General features: G+C 43.8%; 1 protein-coding gene across 2 annotated transcripts in view; it reads right to left on the reverse strand.

Moving 5' to 3' along the window:
• pik3r3b (phosphoinositide-3-kinase, regulatory subunit 3b (gamma)) overlaps window positions 1-2,712 on the reverse strand; it is a 276,193-nt gene extending 273,481 nt beyond the window's left edge. Inside the window, exons 1-2 of one of the 2 annotated variants that reach the window (XM_039810638.1) lie at window positions 2,504-2,712; window positions 933-2,146 (exon numbers count right to left, since the gene is read on the reverse strand). In XM_039810638.1, the coding sequence (XP_039666572.1) occupies window positions 933-1,284 (352 nt within the window). In that variant the 5' untranslated portion in view covers window positions 1,285-2,146; window positions 2,504-2,712. Of the gene's footprint in view, window positions 1-932; window positions 2,147-2,346; window positions 2,401-2,503 lie in introns of those variants that run through there. The other variant, XM_039810639.1, reaches the window with a different exon arrangement.
• Between the last annotated feature and the right edge of the window lie 16,949 nt (window positions 2,713-19,661).

A 19,661-nucleotide genomic window follows, 5' to 3' on the forward strand; every position in this document is an offset into this window, starting at 1 on the left:
TCGGCATGAGGAAGGAAAAAAATGGAATCGGAACATCTTAAGTAGAGCCCTAAGGCCAACCCCGATAGGCCCACATACAACCACAGACAGCAGACAATAACTGACCTGTGGAACTTTGAGCTGAACTTTTCATTTCAAAATGTTTGTACATCTTCAACCCAGAACTCAAGTTCATATCACGCAGCAAATTTGTACTCAGACTGATCATGCAAGCTAACAACACCAACATGCTTGATAGCAACTGAACCAGACACTCAATACCAATCCCATATTCTCACACTAAATACTTTCTGAGCAGAGCTGCACACTACTAGACACATATTGAAGTCAAGTTTTACAGCCCAAACTAGGATTAGGCATCGAGAACTGGTTGCAACTTGGAATCGTTTCAAAAATTACTATTCCAATGGAATTATTATTTATTTTTTTATTGGTATCGTTTGGAAATTTTGGTTTCCAATCAAATCATTGTTTCCGAATTCAACACGAAACAAGTTTTGGTTTCCTTCGCAGCCACTGTACTTTCAGGCACTTGTGTTGCAGCCATGGAGCACAGTAAGCGGCACTCTAAAGTGTGTCTCTATTTTACGTTGAAAAAGTCGGAAAAACTGTAAACCACCATTGAATCGAAATGTGAAGTAAGCATGTGACCCGTTTCAACTCCACCCCTCAAGGAATCGGAATCGAGAATCGATAAGAACCGGAATCGAAAGGAAGAATCGGAATTGGAATTTTTAAAAACAAAACGATGCCCGACCCTAGCCAAAACTGACAAAATGTTATGTTTTTGTTCAGTAAATGTGTATTTCATTAAAAAAAATAAAACTGTCCCGTTGTTTACAATCCAACTTATAAATCAGCATAAAGATCCAAACAGAGAAACCAAACACCCTGTTGATGTGTTCGACTGTGTCCGTGTGGGCAGCACTCACCTGAAGCAGCAGCTGCTCCAGGCGGCTGAGCCCCCACGTCGCTCTGTGGCCCCCCAGGGGTCGGCGGTACAGGCCTGGTCCAGGATTTCACCGCGGGAGGGCCGACCCTCACCACCCCGACGTACTCCACAAAAGTCCCCGGAAAGTCTCCCTTCTCCTTGGTCCTCTCGTTGGTGCCGTGCAGCCAGCCTTTGGGGCTCCGCTCATCCCCGTCCTGGTAGTCCAGCCCCGGCACCGCCATCAGTGAGGCCTTGGAGACAGTGAGCAGGTCGCCCGGCTGGAGGCTGATGTCATCGCCGCGCTCACGCTTGTACTCAAAGAGCACACGGTACTGGAAACTGTCAGATGTCATGGCAACAGTTTCTAAAGCCAAAAAATTCAGACGTTGCCTGAGATTTGCTGAGTTAAAAGTCAAATCAACGCCTTGAAAATACCAAAACGGAAACTTCGTTAGTTAAAAATCCCTGAGGTGAAACAGGAACTCCACCTAAACCTGGGGAACCTGTATAACCTGCGTCGGCACCTGAGATTTGCTGCGTCGTGCTGATTTGGACGATACCGTGAAAATTATAGAAATCTTATCCCTGAGGTGAAATTTGACACCTTTTTGTCCTACAGCCCCATGTAGAGCAGGTCCAACCTTCTAAATCCCAAAAAATACAAGTCCTCCAAGAGCAACGAAATGGAATTGAACAGTCAGCCGTTGCTTTATTAATGTCGATTTGGATAAATATCCACGCAGTTCTTTAAAAATCCACAGTATGAATCCACCGGTCAGTCACAGCTCTCCAGTCTGAGGCCTCCCAACGGACAGACCGACTAACCAGCCACCGTGATGGGGAAAGAAAAAGAGGAGGAGAGGGAGGGGGGGGGGGCGAGGTGGTCTGGAAACTGCAGGATGGCACCGTTTTCTTGGACGGGGCGACCTCCAGACGACGCCCCCAAAGCTTCTGCAGGTTCTTCCGATTGTTAACGAGAAAGTGTTCAGAACCTAAACTGAGTCTATGTGGTCAGATCACACACCCATTCACACACACACACACACACACACACACACGTACACACACTCACACACACCTGAAGAAATCCACTGCAGTGCAGAATTTGGCTTCTCATTGGGAGCGTCCTTGTGTGCACTCTTGTGTATGAAATCCCGCTGCTTCGCCTTTCTTGTCTGGCCAGCCTCCTGAAGCAGACACACACGCTCCTGCAAACTTAAAAATGAAGTTCTAAGGTTACCATCACACACTTTTATCCAGCTATTAGGATTTAAATGCAACAACGTATTGATGTAGCTCGGATTTCAAAGTCTTTCTAAATGTGTCAGAGGATGATCAAAGCTCCACTATAAGTAAATGCAAATAAGGAACATTTAAGGACATTAGAATGAAAATGCATTGAAAGTATCCCTCACCAGTCTGCTGAGCAGGCTGACAGAACAGAACAGAACAACTGACACTGATCAGTTACAACAAGCGTGACTCGGCGAATATGAACTTCACACAGACAGACAGAGCGTGCCCGACTAAAACTCGCCCTGCATGCGCCAGTCTGCTGCGCGCAAAACTCACCGCTCAAGCTGCACGCACGCACGCACGAGCCCGTGTCCTCCACCGACGCCTCGACCGGCGCGCACGAACTGCCCGCTTCGACACTACCTGAAGCCCGAAGTGCGAAACCCAGACATCCGGGAAGTGAAGCCCGTCAGGATGAAGGGATGGATGGACGGCGTGGCTGGTTCCTGCAGACAGGCAGCCTGCTCGGTGCTGGAGCGAGCGGCTGTGTGCTGATGTCAGGAAACCCCTCCCCCTGCCGTCTGCAAATTATGCCGGCAGCCAGCGCGCGGGGTCGGGACGGGACGGCTCGGTGTGTGTGTGTGTGTGTGTGTGTGTGTGTGTGTGTGTGTGTGTGTGTGTGTGTGTGTGTGTGTGTGTGTGTCGCCTGCACCGCCGCTGCAGCAAAACACCGCGTGACCCGGTTACGGTGCTGCTTACAGTTTCTGCTGCATTTGTGATTTCGCCTTTTTTTTGGGGGGTGATTGACAGTTTATTTGTTTTAATTTGGGTCGGTGTGATTATGTTACAGTATTGGATGTTCAGAAGCTGCAGAGAGGTGATGAATTATGTAACATCTCTGTGACCTGGGAAGGAGAAAAAAAAAAGTCGCTGCGGTCCCGTTTTAGGAAAACTAATTTAAACATCATTTAAATTGAAGTGATGAAGGGATGAGATTTAAGAAGTGCATGATGGGAGAACAGTGGAGATATTTTTTTTTTTGGAGAACAGTTTGTTTGTCCGGTGTGCACATGACGCAGCAGCAGACAGCGGCAGACTGCTGCGTCATGGGGCGGTGGGGGGGGGGGAGCACGTTTTCCGTTTAGAGCTGCAAAAAAATCAACTTTAGGTACAAGAACATCTGTCTTTGTCTGACACCAATCTTTTGCTGTTGTCATTCAGACAATGAGACATTTCGACAATATGATGACAGTATGACATTTTACACAAAATAAGGGTTAATGGGATAGATTCTGTCACTTATTCTATTCAATTCAAATAACTTTATTTATCCCCTGGGGAAAGGAGTAGTTCTGACAAGTACAAAATATAATACATGCACATAATGGTAATAAATATATACTTAAAGTGCAGAAGGGCAATAAGAGAAGAGCAGCAGCCACACATAAAACACATTAAAAATCATTGATTATGTACTCCAATTTGTCAAAACACTTCATACATTACCTTTTTACACATTTTCTTTCTGTTTTTCTCTTTTTTATAATGATTCCGAATCTATATGTCAAGTACTGATTTCATCTTGGTTATTAATATATGTTGGCATTATTATACATTTTTTTATGTGTGAGTACACATAACATATTCTATTTTAAAATATGTTTAAAGAATACACTGTACGCTATTTGAGGTCTCACAGTGGCATTAGAGGCTTAAATGCATTCCACGTAAAAGCAAGTCTGGCTGGAGAAAAAAGAAAATCGAATGTAACAGGCAAATCAAGATAAAAAAAAATAAAAAAGTTTAACCAAATAAAAACACATAAGAGATCGTACGAGTCAAGCATTGAAACTCGAGCTATCACCAATGAAAGACTTTTCATATAGATATTAAGAGTTCTCATAACTGCACACCATCAGTATTTGGATGATGACACATTGTATTGGACTTGGACACACTGGAAGGATTAACCTGCTTGAGGGCCCTGGGGCAAGAAGAACACCCCTCCCACACACACACTTTGTGCAATGTGCCACACTACGTGGATCCAGCACTGCTGTGTTCATTTAAGTTAATTAAACTGAAATGAATTCAGGAATATGCAACATTCAAGCGCATAATTTACTAAGAGTCTTAATACAACATTCAGACAAAGCAGGGTACCTGTTCAACACAGGTCTCAAGATCAGGTAATAAAAAAAGGACCGCCTGTTGCTATGTGCTTTAGTCAATATCCCAAAACAGTTACAGAAATTAAGCCAAGTTTAGACCAAAGATTGGCGAAGAGACGAGTTGAAACTACTTTCAGCGTTCTAAAACCTGCCAGTTCACACCAATGAGACGAGACGAGACGGTGTATCATCTCTAATGGAATGTCTCTTTGTACTTCCCGACTAGGCTTTTTGTAGCTGAATGTATCATTTGTTGCGTCTAAATATGAATGTGGATAACGTTAGCAATAGTGAGATGCTTGCTACAGTTACATTTCTAGCGATGAATCGGTGACTTTCTAAAACCAGCCTCTGGAGACTCGACCAGCTGACTCCTCTATTTGCTGTTCAAAACAGGTGACGTCTCTTATGTTCTAAAACCAGCCTCTGGAGATGTATGAAGTGTAATATCTTCTCTAAATATAATCTGGTTTGGACCTTTACATGTGTTTTTTGAGAACTAAATTATTATTAAAGGGTAAAAAAAAAAAATCAGCCTAGACCCCATTTCCCCAAGCATTTGTGTCTAATAGACTGATGTGACCAAAAATCTTTGAAATTGGTTAAGTATTGAGCGAGATCATAATTACGAGCGGGCGCAAACTGAGCTGCAGTTTAACATAATGGGGCAATTGTGAACCCTTAAGTTTTGCCCACTAAAAGAAATAGTTTTCGCTCAGATTGTTATTGTTATAATTTGTCCTCAGGTCAAATGTGACCCATTTTCAAAATGTTTCTATATCAAAAATGTATACATTTATTATATTATTTTATACATTTATACATTTATACACCTTCTCAGACAGGCTTTATGAAAAGAAAAAAGTTTTACACAATTTGAAATAGTTTTAGTAAATAGTATGTGACAATAAAGTACCTTTACCTTAGTGCAAATATATGAATGAATAAAGGAGGGTGAAGAACCATGTTGATTGGACATTCAGAAATACAGCTATCATTGAAAAAAAAGTCTTTGTGATTCCAGCCAATTGTGTTTGATGTTTGCGAGTCCCAAATATGATTTTGAAGAATTATGGTGCAAAATGCATTAATCTGCGTCACATGCATCCAACTCCCAAATGAATGTCATGACAGCATGGTCCACTCGTAATCATATCTCCTCTCACAGTTCAATCATGTTTTTCCGTTGTGTGACATTTGGTCCGACACGCTGCCATGTTTGCAAATGTAAAGTGACGGAAATCGATAAAGCACACGCTAAGAAACAGAGGCGATATAATGAGGAGAGCGCAGGCCTTTAGTCATGCTTGTGTCTCAGTGTCAGGCAGGGATGAGCTTCTCCTTTATCCTATCCCTCAAGAGTCCCCAGCCAATCAGAGGGAAGACACTCGTCATGAAAAGGGAAAGTGTGACTTCCCCGAGGAGAAGGAGGCTAGTTGTCCCAGATTAAATGTGTCAGTTTATACAGGCATCGTCTTCCTCTATGGCATTGGGAATGTGCAATTACTCACACATGCCAATAGTCTGTGCTTGATTGTGTATAGACACAGCAGTGTTCCCATGGCCGCATGAGTAAATGTTTGCTGGAGGCCAGGGATTCTCAAACTTTATATTCAAAGGTCCAAATCTGATTTATATACAAGGTCCAAGGTCCGGAACGATTGGTGATAAGCAATTTACTTTGATTAAATGTGCTTCTAACTTACAAACAATACGTGTGTTTAACCTTAACCAGGGAAACTAGTCTAACCGGTCTTTATGAAATGTGACATTTCGAAATCCGCGTTTACCCGTCGGTAAATCTCCACTGGATGACTCGCTTCAGAAGAGTTGAAAATGGGCCGCTTTCCCTCTTTAGTGTTGAGCTTAGTGTGGCAAAGTCCATTCATTAATCACCAATGACCAATTTATCTTTCAATTGTTCTCATTCATGTTTTCCTGTGAGCGCAAGAAGTCACTCGAGCGATGCATCCTTATGTCCTGTACAATTTGACTGTACCAGACAACAAACAGCCGAGTACCTCTCATACACTGCTGAAAGTTTGTAATTATTCTATGTAATGTTAATGTTGAGGTGAGTGGAAGGAAGAGGACCCAAATGCAGAGGGAGGCAGGCAGGAGATGGTTGAACTCAGGGATTTAACACAACGAAAAGCTGCAGCACAAAGACTGGAAAACTCATTTAATCACAAACTGACGGGCAAAACAAAGGCAGGAGCAAACTGACACAAACACAAGGTACAGGGAAGCAACACAAGATGATCTAACAAGAGACATAGGGAACACAGAGGCTAAATACATGAGGTGATGAGTAAATCAGGAACAGGTGAGAAAACAGGTGAAACACATCAGGGCGGGGCAGGACAATCAACAAAGGAGGGAAAACACAGGAAGTAAACTGGACAAGACAAGGCAGAAAACAGACTATCAAAATAAAACAGGAAACACAACGAACGGGAATACACAATACAACCAAGAATACATAGTTAAAACAGGGTAAACAGAAACACACAATGAACAAGGGAATAAGGAACAGAAATATACACAACAACAAACAGTCCACAGAATACACAAAACAAGACAAATCTACAAGACCGGGAACCGAAAAATACTGAATAAATATACAGAACAGCAACAGAAATATACAACCAGGCAACCGACATGTCCATAGCCATCACAAATGTATTATCTTGAATCCATAATTTCCTCAATGAAAGGTTACTGTGACTATACATTTAGTAAACTCCATCCCCTCACAGATATAATGAAGAGAACAGTTTACGTGAACGGTACAGGCTTTATAAACTATCTTCTTAATAAACTGTCTGTACACTTACAAAGTTCTCAATGCTTCGGTTTACATGTAGGGACCCTCATTATGCTACCGTGGAAGTGTGGTGCTATTTTGAGCTTTCAAGTTCAAGTTCAAAGAGTTGTCATATGCACAGACAGAAAGCATGTTTCCCTGCACAATGAAATTCTTACTTTGCCGTCAACACTAAATGTCATACAATAAATACAATATCACACAAAAAGTTGAAATATTGCATTTCTTAATAAAAGCAATAAAAATGAGGTAGTGCAATTTTAAATAAGGCAATAAAATGAAACAGTTATGTCCCTGGTTACAAACTCCTATTGGCTGTTTAGGAGTCTGATGGCAGAAGGGAAAAAATAGTTTTTTAATCTTGAGGTCCTGCATTTCACACTTCTGTACCTTCGTCCTGAGGGTAGAAGTGTAAACAGTCCGTGCTGGGGGTGGGAAGGATCTTTGAGGATGGAAGCAGCTCTCCTGTGGACTCTGCAATGGTAGATGTTCTGTAGAGAGGGCAGTGGAGTCCTGGTGATCTTCTGTGCAGTCTTCACCACTCTCTGCAGGCGTTTGCGGTCCATGGCAGTAGTGCTGCCGTACCACACAGTAATGCAATTGGTCAGTACACTCTCGATAACGCAGCTGTAGAAGTTGTTGAGGATCTTAGGCGACATGCCAAACCTCCTCAGCCTCCTCAGAAAATACAGCCGCTGTTGGGCCTTCTTGACCAGCTGTGTGACGTTAGGTGTCCAAGTGAGGTCAATTTTAAATACACCCAGGTATTTAAAACTGCTTACCCTCTCCACTTCAAGCTCCCAGATGAACAGTGGCTGATGCGTTCTCCTCTCCTTTCTCATGTCCACTATCATTTCCTTCGTCTTGTCCGTGTTGAGGATAAGATTATTGTCTCCGCACCAGGACACTAGACTGGCCACCTCCCTCCTGTAGGCTGCCTCGTCACCGCCAGCGATACGTCCTATCACTGCGGTGTCGTCCGCGAACTTCAGGATGATGTTATCCTTGTGGGAGGCGACACAGTCGTAGGTGAACAGGGTGTAGAGGATGGGGCTGAGTACACAACCCTGTGGAGTGCCAATGTTTGTGGTGATACTGGCTGATGTCCTATTACCAATCCTGACAGACTGAGGCCTGCCAGTCAGGAAGTCTAGGAGCCAGTCACAGAGTGTGGGGTGCAGACCAAGTGTGGACAGTTTGTGAGTGAGTTTATGGGGGATGACCGTGTTAAAGGCGGAGCTGTAATCGATGAAAAGTATCCTTAGATATGAGTCCTTATTTTCCTTTGTTAGTGGTATAAAATAGTGATTTCTTTTTACTTTACCCGTGCCCCGACTACTAGCTTTATAAGCTAATTAGCGGTTTGCGATAAAATTGGTCACATTGGATTAGCATGAAAACATATCCCAGAGAACGGTCGACTCGGTACCCATGTGTTCCTAACCCCTAGTTTCACTTTGCACTGGATTTGTCCTTAACTTGGTCAAACCTAAAGCCCATCTGCAGCGGGATCAAACTTTAATTGCTGACATAGTCAGAGTTCATTCACACAACCTCACTGTGTGCAGTGTTGTGCCTGAACGCGTTCATTGAACGATAGTTCATGGACTAGTTCATATTTTGGGGCGAATGTGAACTGAACGTACCGTATTACTGCCTGATGAACGTTACTGTGAACTCCTTCATTCTGGTGTCTGTGAACAGCACGCTCTCTTGGTTTAACTTCATTCAATAGGGTGCCAGATTTCTATAGAGGCTTCCAGGCCAAAACCCGGCTAAAACACACCATAAACAGGCCTTAATATGTAGCGGAAAAAACACTCAATCTGGCAACACCATCCACCAGTGTCTCACCGCGGCATGAGTCATCAAAACACAAAGCAGCGTGGAGGCGACGAAGGAGCAAGGAGGCTTCATATGATCATTTAAATGAGTTTTATAACAAGGTCGGGGAGGACTGGGGAAAATCTTACATTTCTGGGCAAACTTTGCCCGCCGGCTTTCAAAAAGAAAATCCGAAAATAAGAACTATTAACTAGTTCATTTTTGGAACTGTGAACTTAGTTCAACATTTTGAAGTATATACTATGAACTGAACTAGTTCATTTTAAAATTTGTGAACTGAACTTTGAACTAGTTCATGTAGAAAGTGAACTTTCCCAACACTGACTGTGTGTGTGTGTGTGTGTGTGTGTGTGTGTGTGTGTTTGTTTTTAAACTCTTTATTGATTATTGATTGATTGATTAATTTACACTCTGTTGTTATTACACACTACACACAGGGCTGAAATACACACACATGCTCAGGTCCTATACATGCACTAATGGAGAGATGTCAGAGTGAGTGGGCTTCAATGGCTGAACAGGGACCCCAGCGGTTAGGGGGGGGGGGGGGGGGGTTCGGTGCCTTGCTCAAGATCACCTTGGCAGTGCCCAGGAGATGAACTGGCATCTCTCCAGCTACCAGTCCACACTCCGTGCTACGGTCCGTACCAGGACTTAAACCAGCGACCCTCCGGTTCCCAACCCAACTCCCTACAGATTGAGCTACTGCCTCCCCTGTTTGTTTGTTTGTTTGTGTGTGTGTGTGACAGACGTACATACGAGTGGCCTTTGCCACCTAGCTGTGACAGCTCTGCATGTGGAAGCGTGCAGTTCCAGACACACACACACACACACACACACACCTCATTCATACAACCATTCGGCAGCGTTTCCTGCATCACGAGTTTGCTCGGCAAGTTGCTCCTCTGCCATGCATGGAAAAACCCCGCCAGATAAGACCTTGTTATGTTGTCAATTCAATTACTCCCCACACTACTGCAGGGAACATTTGCTAACCTTATCACAGTCAAACATGCGTTTTGAATCTGCAAAGGAGCAGGGAAGATGTAAAAATACATAAACACCTGATTTAATGACAAACTTCAGGCCAAATTTGGTCATAATTTCAGCAGAGCGGCTGGATGATTACAGAGTTTAATCCGCGGGATTGTGTGCACACCGATAGCAGGTTAATTTACAGACACAGACACATAGAAACATATTTTTTACACTCTACACACATCGTTGTCTCATCCGAGCTCTGGGAACACAGTGACATCACTAAGAGGAAGTCCGACAACATAAAGCTGAAATTATACTTTCCACATCTGCGAGTGTCTGCCGGGGTCCACGTGACGTTAATGTCATCATCAGAGGATGTACACGTAGGCTCCGTGCCGATGTCCGTGCAGACTTGTTGGAGCGGCCCCACGTAACGATGTACTGCGCATGTGTGCAACACGGCCTCCAAGCGGACTACAGGAAGTAGTATAACCAAAACAGTGAGAAAATGGACCATATTTCTGTTCTATTTCTTTATAGCAGTGGGTGTGATGGAATGACAATGATGAAATGAAACAGAGGCCCTGTTTACAATGACAACGCTCGCGGGTCATAACATTTAGACGCCGACGGCGTTTTTGGGGCTTAAAAACACAAAAAAGTGAAACCACCCTCCAGAGTGGAAATCTTAAAAACGCTCCACTGTCGCATTCCCGTCTAAAGGGTCAAAAATGCAAAAGTCTGCTCCGATCTGCTCACTGTGGCACTATAGATAATAAAATAAATGGACCAACAGATCCTGTTGCTCTGGACGGAGACCAGTGAAGGATATTAGAAGCATTTTTCCGGTGAGCGCTGAGCGTTACTGAGCAGCCTCCAACTGAGAGAGACGACGTAGATGTGACGTGAGCAACCTGTCTGAAAGTGTGAAGTCTTCTGGTAGCTGTGCCGAGAGAAATCTCAATCATTCCCAATCTTACAGAGACGGAGAGTGTAGGTATATGTAAGGAGATAACATGGGCACAGGCTAATTATTGCTAATTAAAATGCTAGTTAACATTAGTAATTAAACTTAAACAGCTAATGTAAATCCAAACTGCCTGCGAGCTTCTCCTGTACTGTACGGTAATTCCTCTACTGTGCGACAGTAAGTCCCGTGGTTATGACACAATCGTTAGCCTATTTTTATAAAAGCGTCTGCTACGGAGCCATAACGTGAGGTACAAGGTAATGGAGCCTTTTATACATTGTCGTGTTTCTTTATTAATAAACAACGGACAAATAGTCTTTAAACGCTTCAGATGTAAAGTTATTCGCTGTCAAAGTGGCGCCAAAATGAATGGCAGTCAATAGGATGCTAACGGCGGGTGATGGCTTGTTAGCAACAAAATGGCGCCATAGGAGCTATGCTCTGTGAAGGCAGGCTTACCCCCTTGGGTGGCATAGAGTGATTACTCGCCCATGGCCACTCCGCCGTTGGGTATCCACAGCCTGCCTATACTAGGTCCAGATGGCTTTCAGCTTTGATGATATCTGACTTTTACAGATAGCATCTTTCCCGGGTGGATATGACGTCCCTATGTCTATACATTTTGACTGGCAGGACTCCCAGTCCACGCCCTGTTGTGCCTTTGTGGCTTTTTAATTGGAGCAATAACTCCACCTCCTCGTCTGTCCAGACAAAATTGTCAGCTTTTGTTGTTCGCTTCGCCCTGTTTTGGTTTCGCGCTACTAGGGAGAGAAGTAGAAAAACTTCTTTTAGCCAAAATAAAATGCACTATCTATTAAAGGTAGTGCATTATGGAACACACTACCCCCAACTATAAGGGAATGTCCCACTCTGGCCACCTTTAAGAGCCAGGTAAAGGTGTGGCTCAGAGCTAACCAAACGTGCAATCACTTCTGACTGCATGCTGTATCGTATTAGCCCAGTAGAGTGTGCTAATGAATTGCGTCTTCATCTTAACACTTACTAATAAATTGTCTGTTTGCTTTTCTCTCATTTTGTTTTTCCTTGCTTCATAGAACAAATGTTATTACTGTATATATTTTGTCTTCGAACTAACCAAGTATGGGTCACCCCTACTTGTATGCTGTACCGTATTAGCTTACTGAAGCATATGTATGTTGTGTCTCTGTTTTACCATTTACTGTTTTCTCTTTTCTTTCATCCTGTTTTATCCTGTTTTATATAGCAAATGTTAATAGTGTTTATCTTATGTCCTGTTATTGTAATTTATATCTGCCAATTGGGACTACAGATGGAAATTAGCCTTTGGGCTACAATCTGGCACTTTTACGTGTACTGCTGTACATGTTCATTAAATGTGCATTGTCCTGAAATAAATAAATAAATAAATAAATAAAGTAGACGGAAGGTTCTACGCAGGCGCGCGGACTCGGTGGTGTTGTGCGGCTGTGCTTCACACTACCACCTAGCCGCCCGGTGTGCATACTACATCAAATTTCACGCACATATGCACCAAAACGCTCGTCTAAACGCAGAATAAAAAGTGACAACGCAACGCCAATTTTTGCGTTTTCTCTTCAGATCGTTTCCGTCTAAACATAGCCTGAATGTGATGACAAATTTGGTTATTGGGCTTCAATGTTTATGGTAATCCAGCAAACACATTTTGTTAGAATAATGCACTAACCTGGTTTTAAATCACATTTTGTTCCATCCATATAGACCAGGAACTTAAGCCATTATTTAAATTATTAAAAGGGTTTAAAGTTACATAATTATTATCATTATTTATGTTCTCGTTACTGAGCCAAAAATACAAGATTAGAAGCAGTTGGTGTTGTGGATCCAGAGATTATCCTCGGCATTGTGCCGCCCCGTGTGTGTGTGTGTGTGTGTGTGTGTGTGTGTGTGTGTGTGTGTGTGTGTGTGTGTGTGTTGTGTGTGGTTGACACAGACCAGACTGTGTGCTAGAATGATGTCATTCTTCCACGGGTGTACAGAAAGGACAGAGAGGGTTAAGATGTTTGATTCACTACAAGAAAGAAAACTCAGATCTATAATTAATGATCAGCACATTCAGGAGGTGTGAAAAGTGTGACGATGTCCAGGCTGCTAACAGGAGCACACACTGAGCGTACTTTAATCAGTTCACATGATGGACTCACAGTGAGTCAACAAACGTCTGAACACCTGGTGAATATCACTTGGAGAAATCATATTTCACACCTGTAAACATTTTTTCGGAACGCACGATCGTTTTATCCTTCAAATCTGAGCAAAGGAAGACTGACTTTGTGGATGGTTTCTTTTGACATATTTGGTCTTGCAATGCCAACTGGGAAGGAGTCAGAGCCTGAATTAGGATGCAGCATGTTTGTCCAGTCCTAATCCTATAAACGGTAAAGAATTTGCTATATCCATTATACACTGTATATAGGCTTACTTTAAAGACTGAAACGCAAAGGATAACAGGATAGACGGGAGGGAGGGAGGGAGGCAAGGACGGATGAATCAGAGCGTGGAGGATAAACTGGAAAGATTTGTCTGAAAATCACGCTTTTGGCCCCCAGCTGCCTGTGTTACAGACTTTAAACAGATGAGAGAAACATAGCTGCTGTGACGCTGTCAGGATACCAGCCGACTTCTGCTTCAGCATCACTTCAAATCGCTGTTTGCATTGTACCGTCACCTCTCACATTTAAGGTTCAGGTTGCAAAACATTATTCCACCATAACGACTTTGAAAATATGCATGAACACTCACTGTGCCTACACGCTGATATCTTCAAGTAATGTCAAGCGGGAACGTCAGAGAAGTAATTACAAAATAGAACATCAAATAAGGCTTAGTCAGAAACAAGCAGCTGGTTCTCTCACAGAGAAGTTAATGTCTTCACAGCATCTGCAGAGTGAAAACAGGCTGTATATGTACAGTGGAACAGCGGGAAAAGGCAGTAGCCAATTGCAGGGGATGGCATCCTTGTTATGCATCCCTTCTTAACAAAAAGGACCCAAATGTATGCCCCTTGTTAACCTGCAACCCCCTCCCTTAGCAGCAGAGGGGTGCAGGGGCAGAGGGGTTGTTTAGTTGAATATGTTAGTCTAGTCTGCCTGATTCATTGATCCTTCATCTAGTCTATGGCCCCAACCATGGCTCTGAAATATCAGTAGCTGTAAATGGGTGTTGATAAATCCACGGTGCTATCGGTCAATGCATTCTCATGAACAGGTTTGCATGATATCGTACGAAAACATATGCACACCAAAAACATAGATATCGTACGAAACTAGGAGACCGCGGCTACAGTGGCTGGCTACAGTGGCTGGCTACAGACCTCCGTCACAGCTCTGCCTTATCAGCGGCAGTTAGTAGATATGTTTGGCCGATACAGAGCTCTGATGCTGGCTACGGTGCTCCACATGGTGCTCCGCATGGGGCTCTGCATGGGGTAGCATGCCTATGTTCCCACAGCCATATGTTCCCACAAACTGTACGATTTTTTTTTTCACTTGAAATTAGGCCCTATGTTCCCACAGCCCTATATTCCCACATTTGAAGGATTTTTTTCAAAATTAGGCCCTATGTTCCCACAATCCTATGTTCCCACATTTCTAAGAATTTTAACCCTAACCCTAACCCTAACCATTGCCTAACCCTAGTGCCTCCCAGGCAGCGCTGCCTGGAAGGAGAGGTTGGGGGCTTAAAACACTGATAAACTATATATTAGCAGCGAGTGTAGCCTGGAGCTGCCTCCAGCAGAGATGAGCAGCGGGCTACAGAGGTCTGGTAAGCTCACTTCTTTTTAACTCCACACAGACTTTTTTTTACTTTTCAAACTTGCAGACTTCAGCCCCAGTCGACACTGACTCAAGTGACAATTAAGGACATTTATCAGTCATGTATCATATTAAAACGTTTTTGTACTTTGTGTTTGCCGATAGTTAGCATACATGCTAAATTAAGATGGTTAACAATGTAAAGTTTATAGTTAGGACTACTAAACATCTGCACGTTAGCATTGTCATTGTGAGCATGCTGACGTTAGCATTTAGCTAAAATACAGCCTCACAGAGCAGACAACGTGACTGGAGACTTTTATTTTGAAAGTGCAATGCTCATAATGTAGACTTCAAAGGAGGCAGAGTATAAATGGGGACACAACTGTTAAGTTATATATAGAACGATAGAACTTACCACTCAACACAACATACTTTATTGCACGCACGTACTCACTCATGCACACTCTCACTTGGGTTTTTCTAATTTCCTGTCTGTTGTTCGATGTTTCAAAGCTGTTGTATCAGTTGTACCCAACTGTTTTTCATTTCATCATTTCACACTTGCACAGTTGGACATCATCTCTCTCTCACACACACACACACACACACACACACACACACACACACACACACACACACACACACACACACACACACACACACACACAAGCACGCTGTGCTCCTTAGTTGCCTTTATACCTAAATATTTAATGTCTGAGCAGCTTACTGTATTCAGACAGGAGGGATGGAGAGAACAGCAGGGAGACGTACAGTATGAGAGAGCAAGAAAAGATGGATGCATTAGCAGCCACAGACAGCTTGCTGTTAATTGATTGCTCTCCTCTGAGGTGCCTGGTGTGCTGTTATTGCACTGGGATATGTGGCTGTTTCCCCGAGGTGATTTGGGAGTGCAGACACTGCTGGATCAGTGTTTGGGCCTGCTGTGGGCGGGTCGCTGCAGCTGCAGGTGGTAGAGAGCTCCACCTGTTTGTTCCTCCGGCATCTGATGCTGAATTATCTGCAACTTGGACTGCATTTATATTGTGCTTTGCGCATAGTCTTAATGGCCACTCAGAGCGCACAGATCTGTCTATTAAATCAACTAATCGAGTGTTAGAAGACTGAGAATTTTCTTTAGTCGAGGAGAGCCCCAACATGTTGATATCTGCCTCGATCAAACCCAGTATGAATCAAGCTCAAAGGGGCATTTACCAGCTTCTGGAGCCTTCAAGCATTGTCTTTGTTGCAGCCTGTTCTCATGAACCATACTTTCATATAGCTATGAAAAATTAAGCACTGCAATTCGGAAGCATTCCACGTTTTTTTTGTTGCTGTTTGCACCCCAATGACTGCTGCTGTATAAAAACGCGGTAGGCCGCGAATGGAGAAGTTTCGGTGTGGATGGGTGGGTGATAAAACGCAGGACTTTCAAGCCAGGGAACGGAGTTTGCTTCCCAGAGAAAACAAAAGACTTTCACCCAGGAAATGTGTGTTCCTTTGGAGTGTTTTAATCCAAACCACGATATTTATACATACAGTATAACTATAACTAGTCATTTTGGTGCCTAAACTTAACTGTCGTTGCCGCATAACGCTAACTTTTTGTGGCCTAAACTTAACTGTAATGTCTGCTGAATCGACCGGCAGCTCGCGGTGCTCTGTACCCGGCCCACAGACACCTATTCTCGGGTTAACTGAACCACCAACTACCGCTGACCTGACGGAGCACTATGCGGAGCACCATGCGGAGCCGGTGTCGCAGAGCTCTGTAGCGGCTAAAAACATCTACTAACTGCCGCTGATACGTCCAAACTGTGGGGCCGGCGTCACGAAGCTCTAGCCTGGAAATCCAGACCCAAATCCGAAAGATTAAGGGTCTGGCAATGAGTAATGAAAATGGCCCAACTTGAGGGGTGGCACCAAGCATGCATTTGAAAATCTCAGTGCACGCAATTAGATAACATTACGACCAATCACAACAATGCACGGGGTAACGTGTCCAGAGCGTACCCATGCGCTTAGCTACCAGCGGAGCTAACTGCTAGATTAAACTCTTAGCTACCAGCGGAGCTAACTGCTAGATTAAACTCAAAAACAAAAACAACAAAAGCGTCCTTCTTGCAAAGGAACGATTTGAGCGCCGACTTCTGTTCTTCTATTAGATAAAAAGCCAAGTCTAACTCGTTCATTGTAGCGGCCAAAGCCGTTTCAAACAACTGGTGATCATCCATCTTGTAATGTTTACTAATGACTTCGACGTTGCAGCGCTGTCCTCATCTGTTTAGATCGCCTCTGGCCCGCCTATATCAGATACACTGATGTGATTGGTGCAGTTCGGCTACCAGGGCATAGTTAATGAGCATCGTCACAGAATGCCAGAGTCACTCGCCGAGCAAATTCAAATTGTGCTCTCGTGAGAACTCTGGATTTCCAGGGTAACGAAGCTCTGGAGTGGCTTAAACATCTAGCAACTGCCGCACGGCTAGCAACTGTCATTCGGCGTTACAGACCAGCCGGCAGTCTCCTAGTTTCGTAGGATATCTCACGTTTTGGTGTGCATACATTTTTGTGCAATATCATGCGGACCCATTCATGAGAATGTGTTGCTTTGTGACAAGTATCCTTACTTCCAGATAGCATAAAATACTGTCGTAGATTGTTACATGTGAAATAGTCCCCTGTACTGTCCTGATGTTTCTGTACCGCTGTCTGAAGTGCAGCCAACAACCAAACAGCTCTATTGTAGTCCAGCCTTTACTTCCGTGTTTATCGTTTTTTTTCCCCCAACGGCGCCTTCCAGGCAGCGCTGCCTTGAAGGCGCCGTTGGGAGGCACTGATTATGGTTAGGGTTAGGTGCCTTGAAGGCAGCGGTCGCAGGGCTGCCTGGAAGGAGCAGTTGGGGGCAAAAAACACCATTGAGCTACTTCCGTGACGAACGTCACTTTGTAACACACGTTATAATGCTTGCTAGCTGCTAGCGTGGCACTTTGCATCTGACTGGCTAGTAGTCCTTACCTAGCTACTGTCAGGGCACGCCCTCATACTCTGCTTCTGACTGGCTAGTAGTCCTTACCTAGCTACTGTCAGGGCACGCCCTCATACTCTGCTTCTGACTGGCTAGTAGTCCTTACCTAGGTACTGTCAGGGGACGCCCTCATACTCTGCTTCTGACTGGCTAGTAGTCCTTACCTAGGTACTGTGCATGTGCGACTCCCAACAAAGATGGAACAGAAGTGTGATGCCTCACTCTGTAGCTAAAACAGAGAGCTCAACACACAGGGTGAAAAGAGGAGCCGCAGCAAAAATCTGGTGTTTATTTTTTTAATTAAACCATGTAAACCTATAGTGATATAACCTCTAAATACAATTGAATTGAAAATGAGCATAATATGAGCACTTTAAGATCTCTGCTGCTTTCTCACAGGGAAGTAAAACAACCAAAGCACTCTGTGCCTGCCTCCCTCTTCCTTGTAACCCAGTTTCCCTGCAAACTCGTAGAAGTTATGGAAATATCTGACGGGTAGAAGAAGGAGAATGAGAGATTCGGCTCTGCGATCTCAGCTGGAGAAAGAGAAAAAAACCAATCCCCTTCAATCTCTCAGACACTTCCAGCTTTGAAAACGTCGCCTGTCACACTACTTTTCATTTAGTGCAGGCACGCTTGAAGCTGTGTACACAAGCTCTGCAGTAACAGTGTTTCATTTAAAAAAGTTCTCTTATTCTTATTCTCTACTTCCATCCTGATCTGTTTCCCGTGCTGCTGTAACATGTCAGTTTATCCCTGGTTTAATTATTTATTAATTATTCCCTAAATTAAAATGTATGAAGTCTTAAAAAAAAAGAAGCATTACCATGTTGACAGTTAAAGATGAAAGTTATTAGCATTGCTTTATAAATGACCCTAATTTATTTCCGCTTCCCGCTGTCATTTGTAAACCCTGATAACAACGTTGGTGTCGTTATAATATTTTCAAATCATCTCAATTTGGAACAAAACTTCATTAAGTCGTTCGTGAGACCGTCGAACACTGCTAAATTCAGAGGAGCATTATTTATGGCCGTGCGTGCTGAGTTTGTCGCTCAGCTTTCTCACCCAATAACGCCATGAATCAGAATTAATTGCTTCGGGGGGGAACATCAATACGCGGCGTCTGATTTAATTTCCGTGCGGTGTAATGCGATTTGAGTGCTTCCCGAGGTACCATACCTAATGCAAATGGAACAATAAAAAAACGCAGCGGGCAGGGATCGAGGAAAATATAACAAGTGTTATGTTGCCGTGGTGTTTCCTCGCTGGCGGCTGCAGCGGCGTCAGGAACACGCCGCAGCGCTGGTTTATGAGTCTCCCAACGATGACGTCTTCATGAGGACAATTTGTGTTTTCCAGCTCCCTCCCACTCCATCATTTTTATCCTTCCCGGTGTCTATCTTCATGCTCATCTCTTCCTCTCTTTGTCTGCAGAGTTCACTGCCGTTTTATTGCTGCCGTGCTGAGATGTTGCTCTGTCTGTTCGCAGGACACGCGCTGTCAATCTGCGGGATGTTTGTGTGCGTGCGTGTGATGGCGTGGTTTGTCATTACCATTCCATTCGACCGAGACTGTTGTTAATCTGACATCACAATAACCACATCTATGTCCCGACTGTGGATCTTATCTGACATTTTTGTTTGGCTGCCTTAATGCGCAGTAAAATGCAGAAACTCCCAAGCTGAAGATTTGTTGATGAAATTATCTTTTTTCAGAGATTCAACAACGAGAATGGACGCTCTCTTTGTTCGGGATGTTTGCAGCATTTCCATGAGAATAAGAGATGAGGAGGGAGAGATAAGGGTGCAGTAATGCAGCAGAGCGCTGCGCTGTCAGAGTCAGAGCGAGCAGCGGGAGGACAAAGAGAGACGGAACAGCGGTGGGAGAAATATG

The sequence above is a fragment of the Perca fluviatilis genome, chromosome 9, assembly GCF_010015445.1.
Source record: "Perca fluviatilis chromosome 9, GENO_Pfluv_1.0, whole genome shotgun sequence".
NCBI classification, from domain to species: Eukaryota; Metazoa; Chordata; class Actinopteri; order Perciformes; family Percidae; genus Perca; species Perca fluviatilis.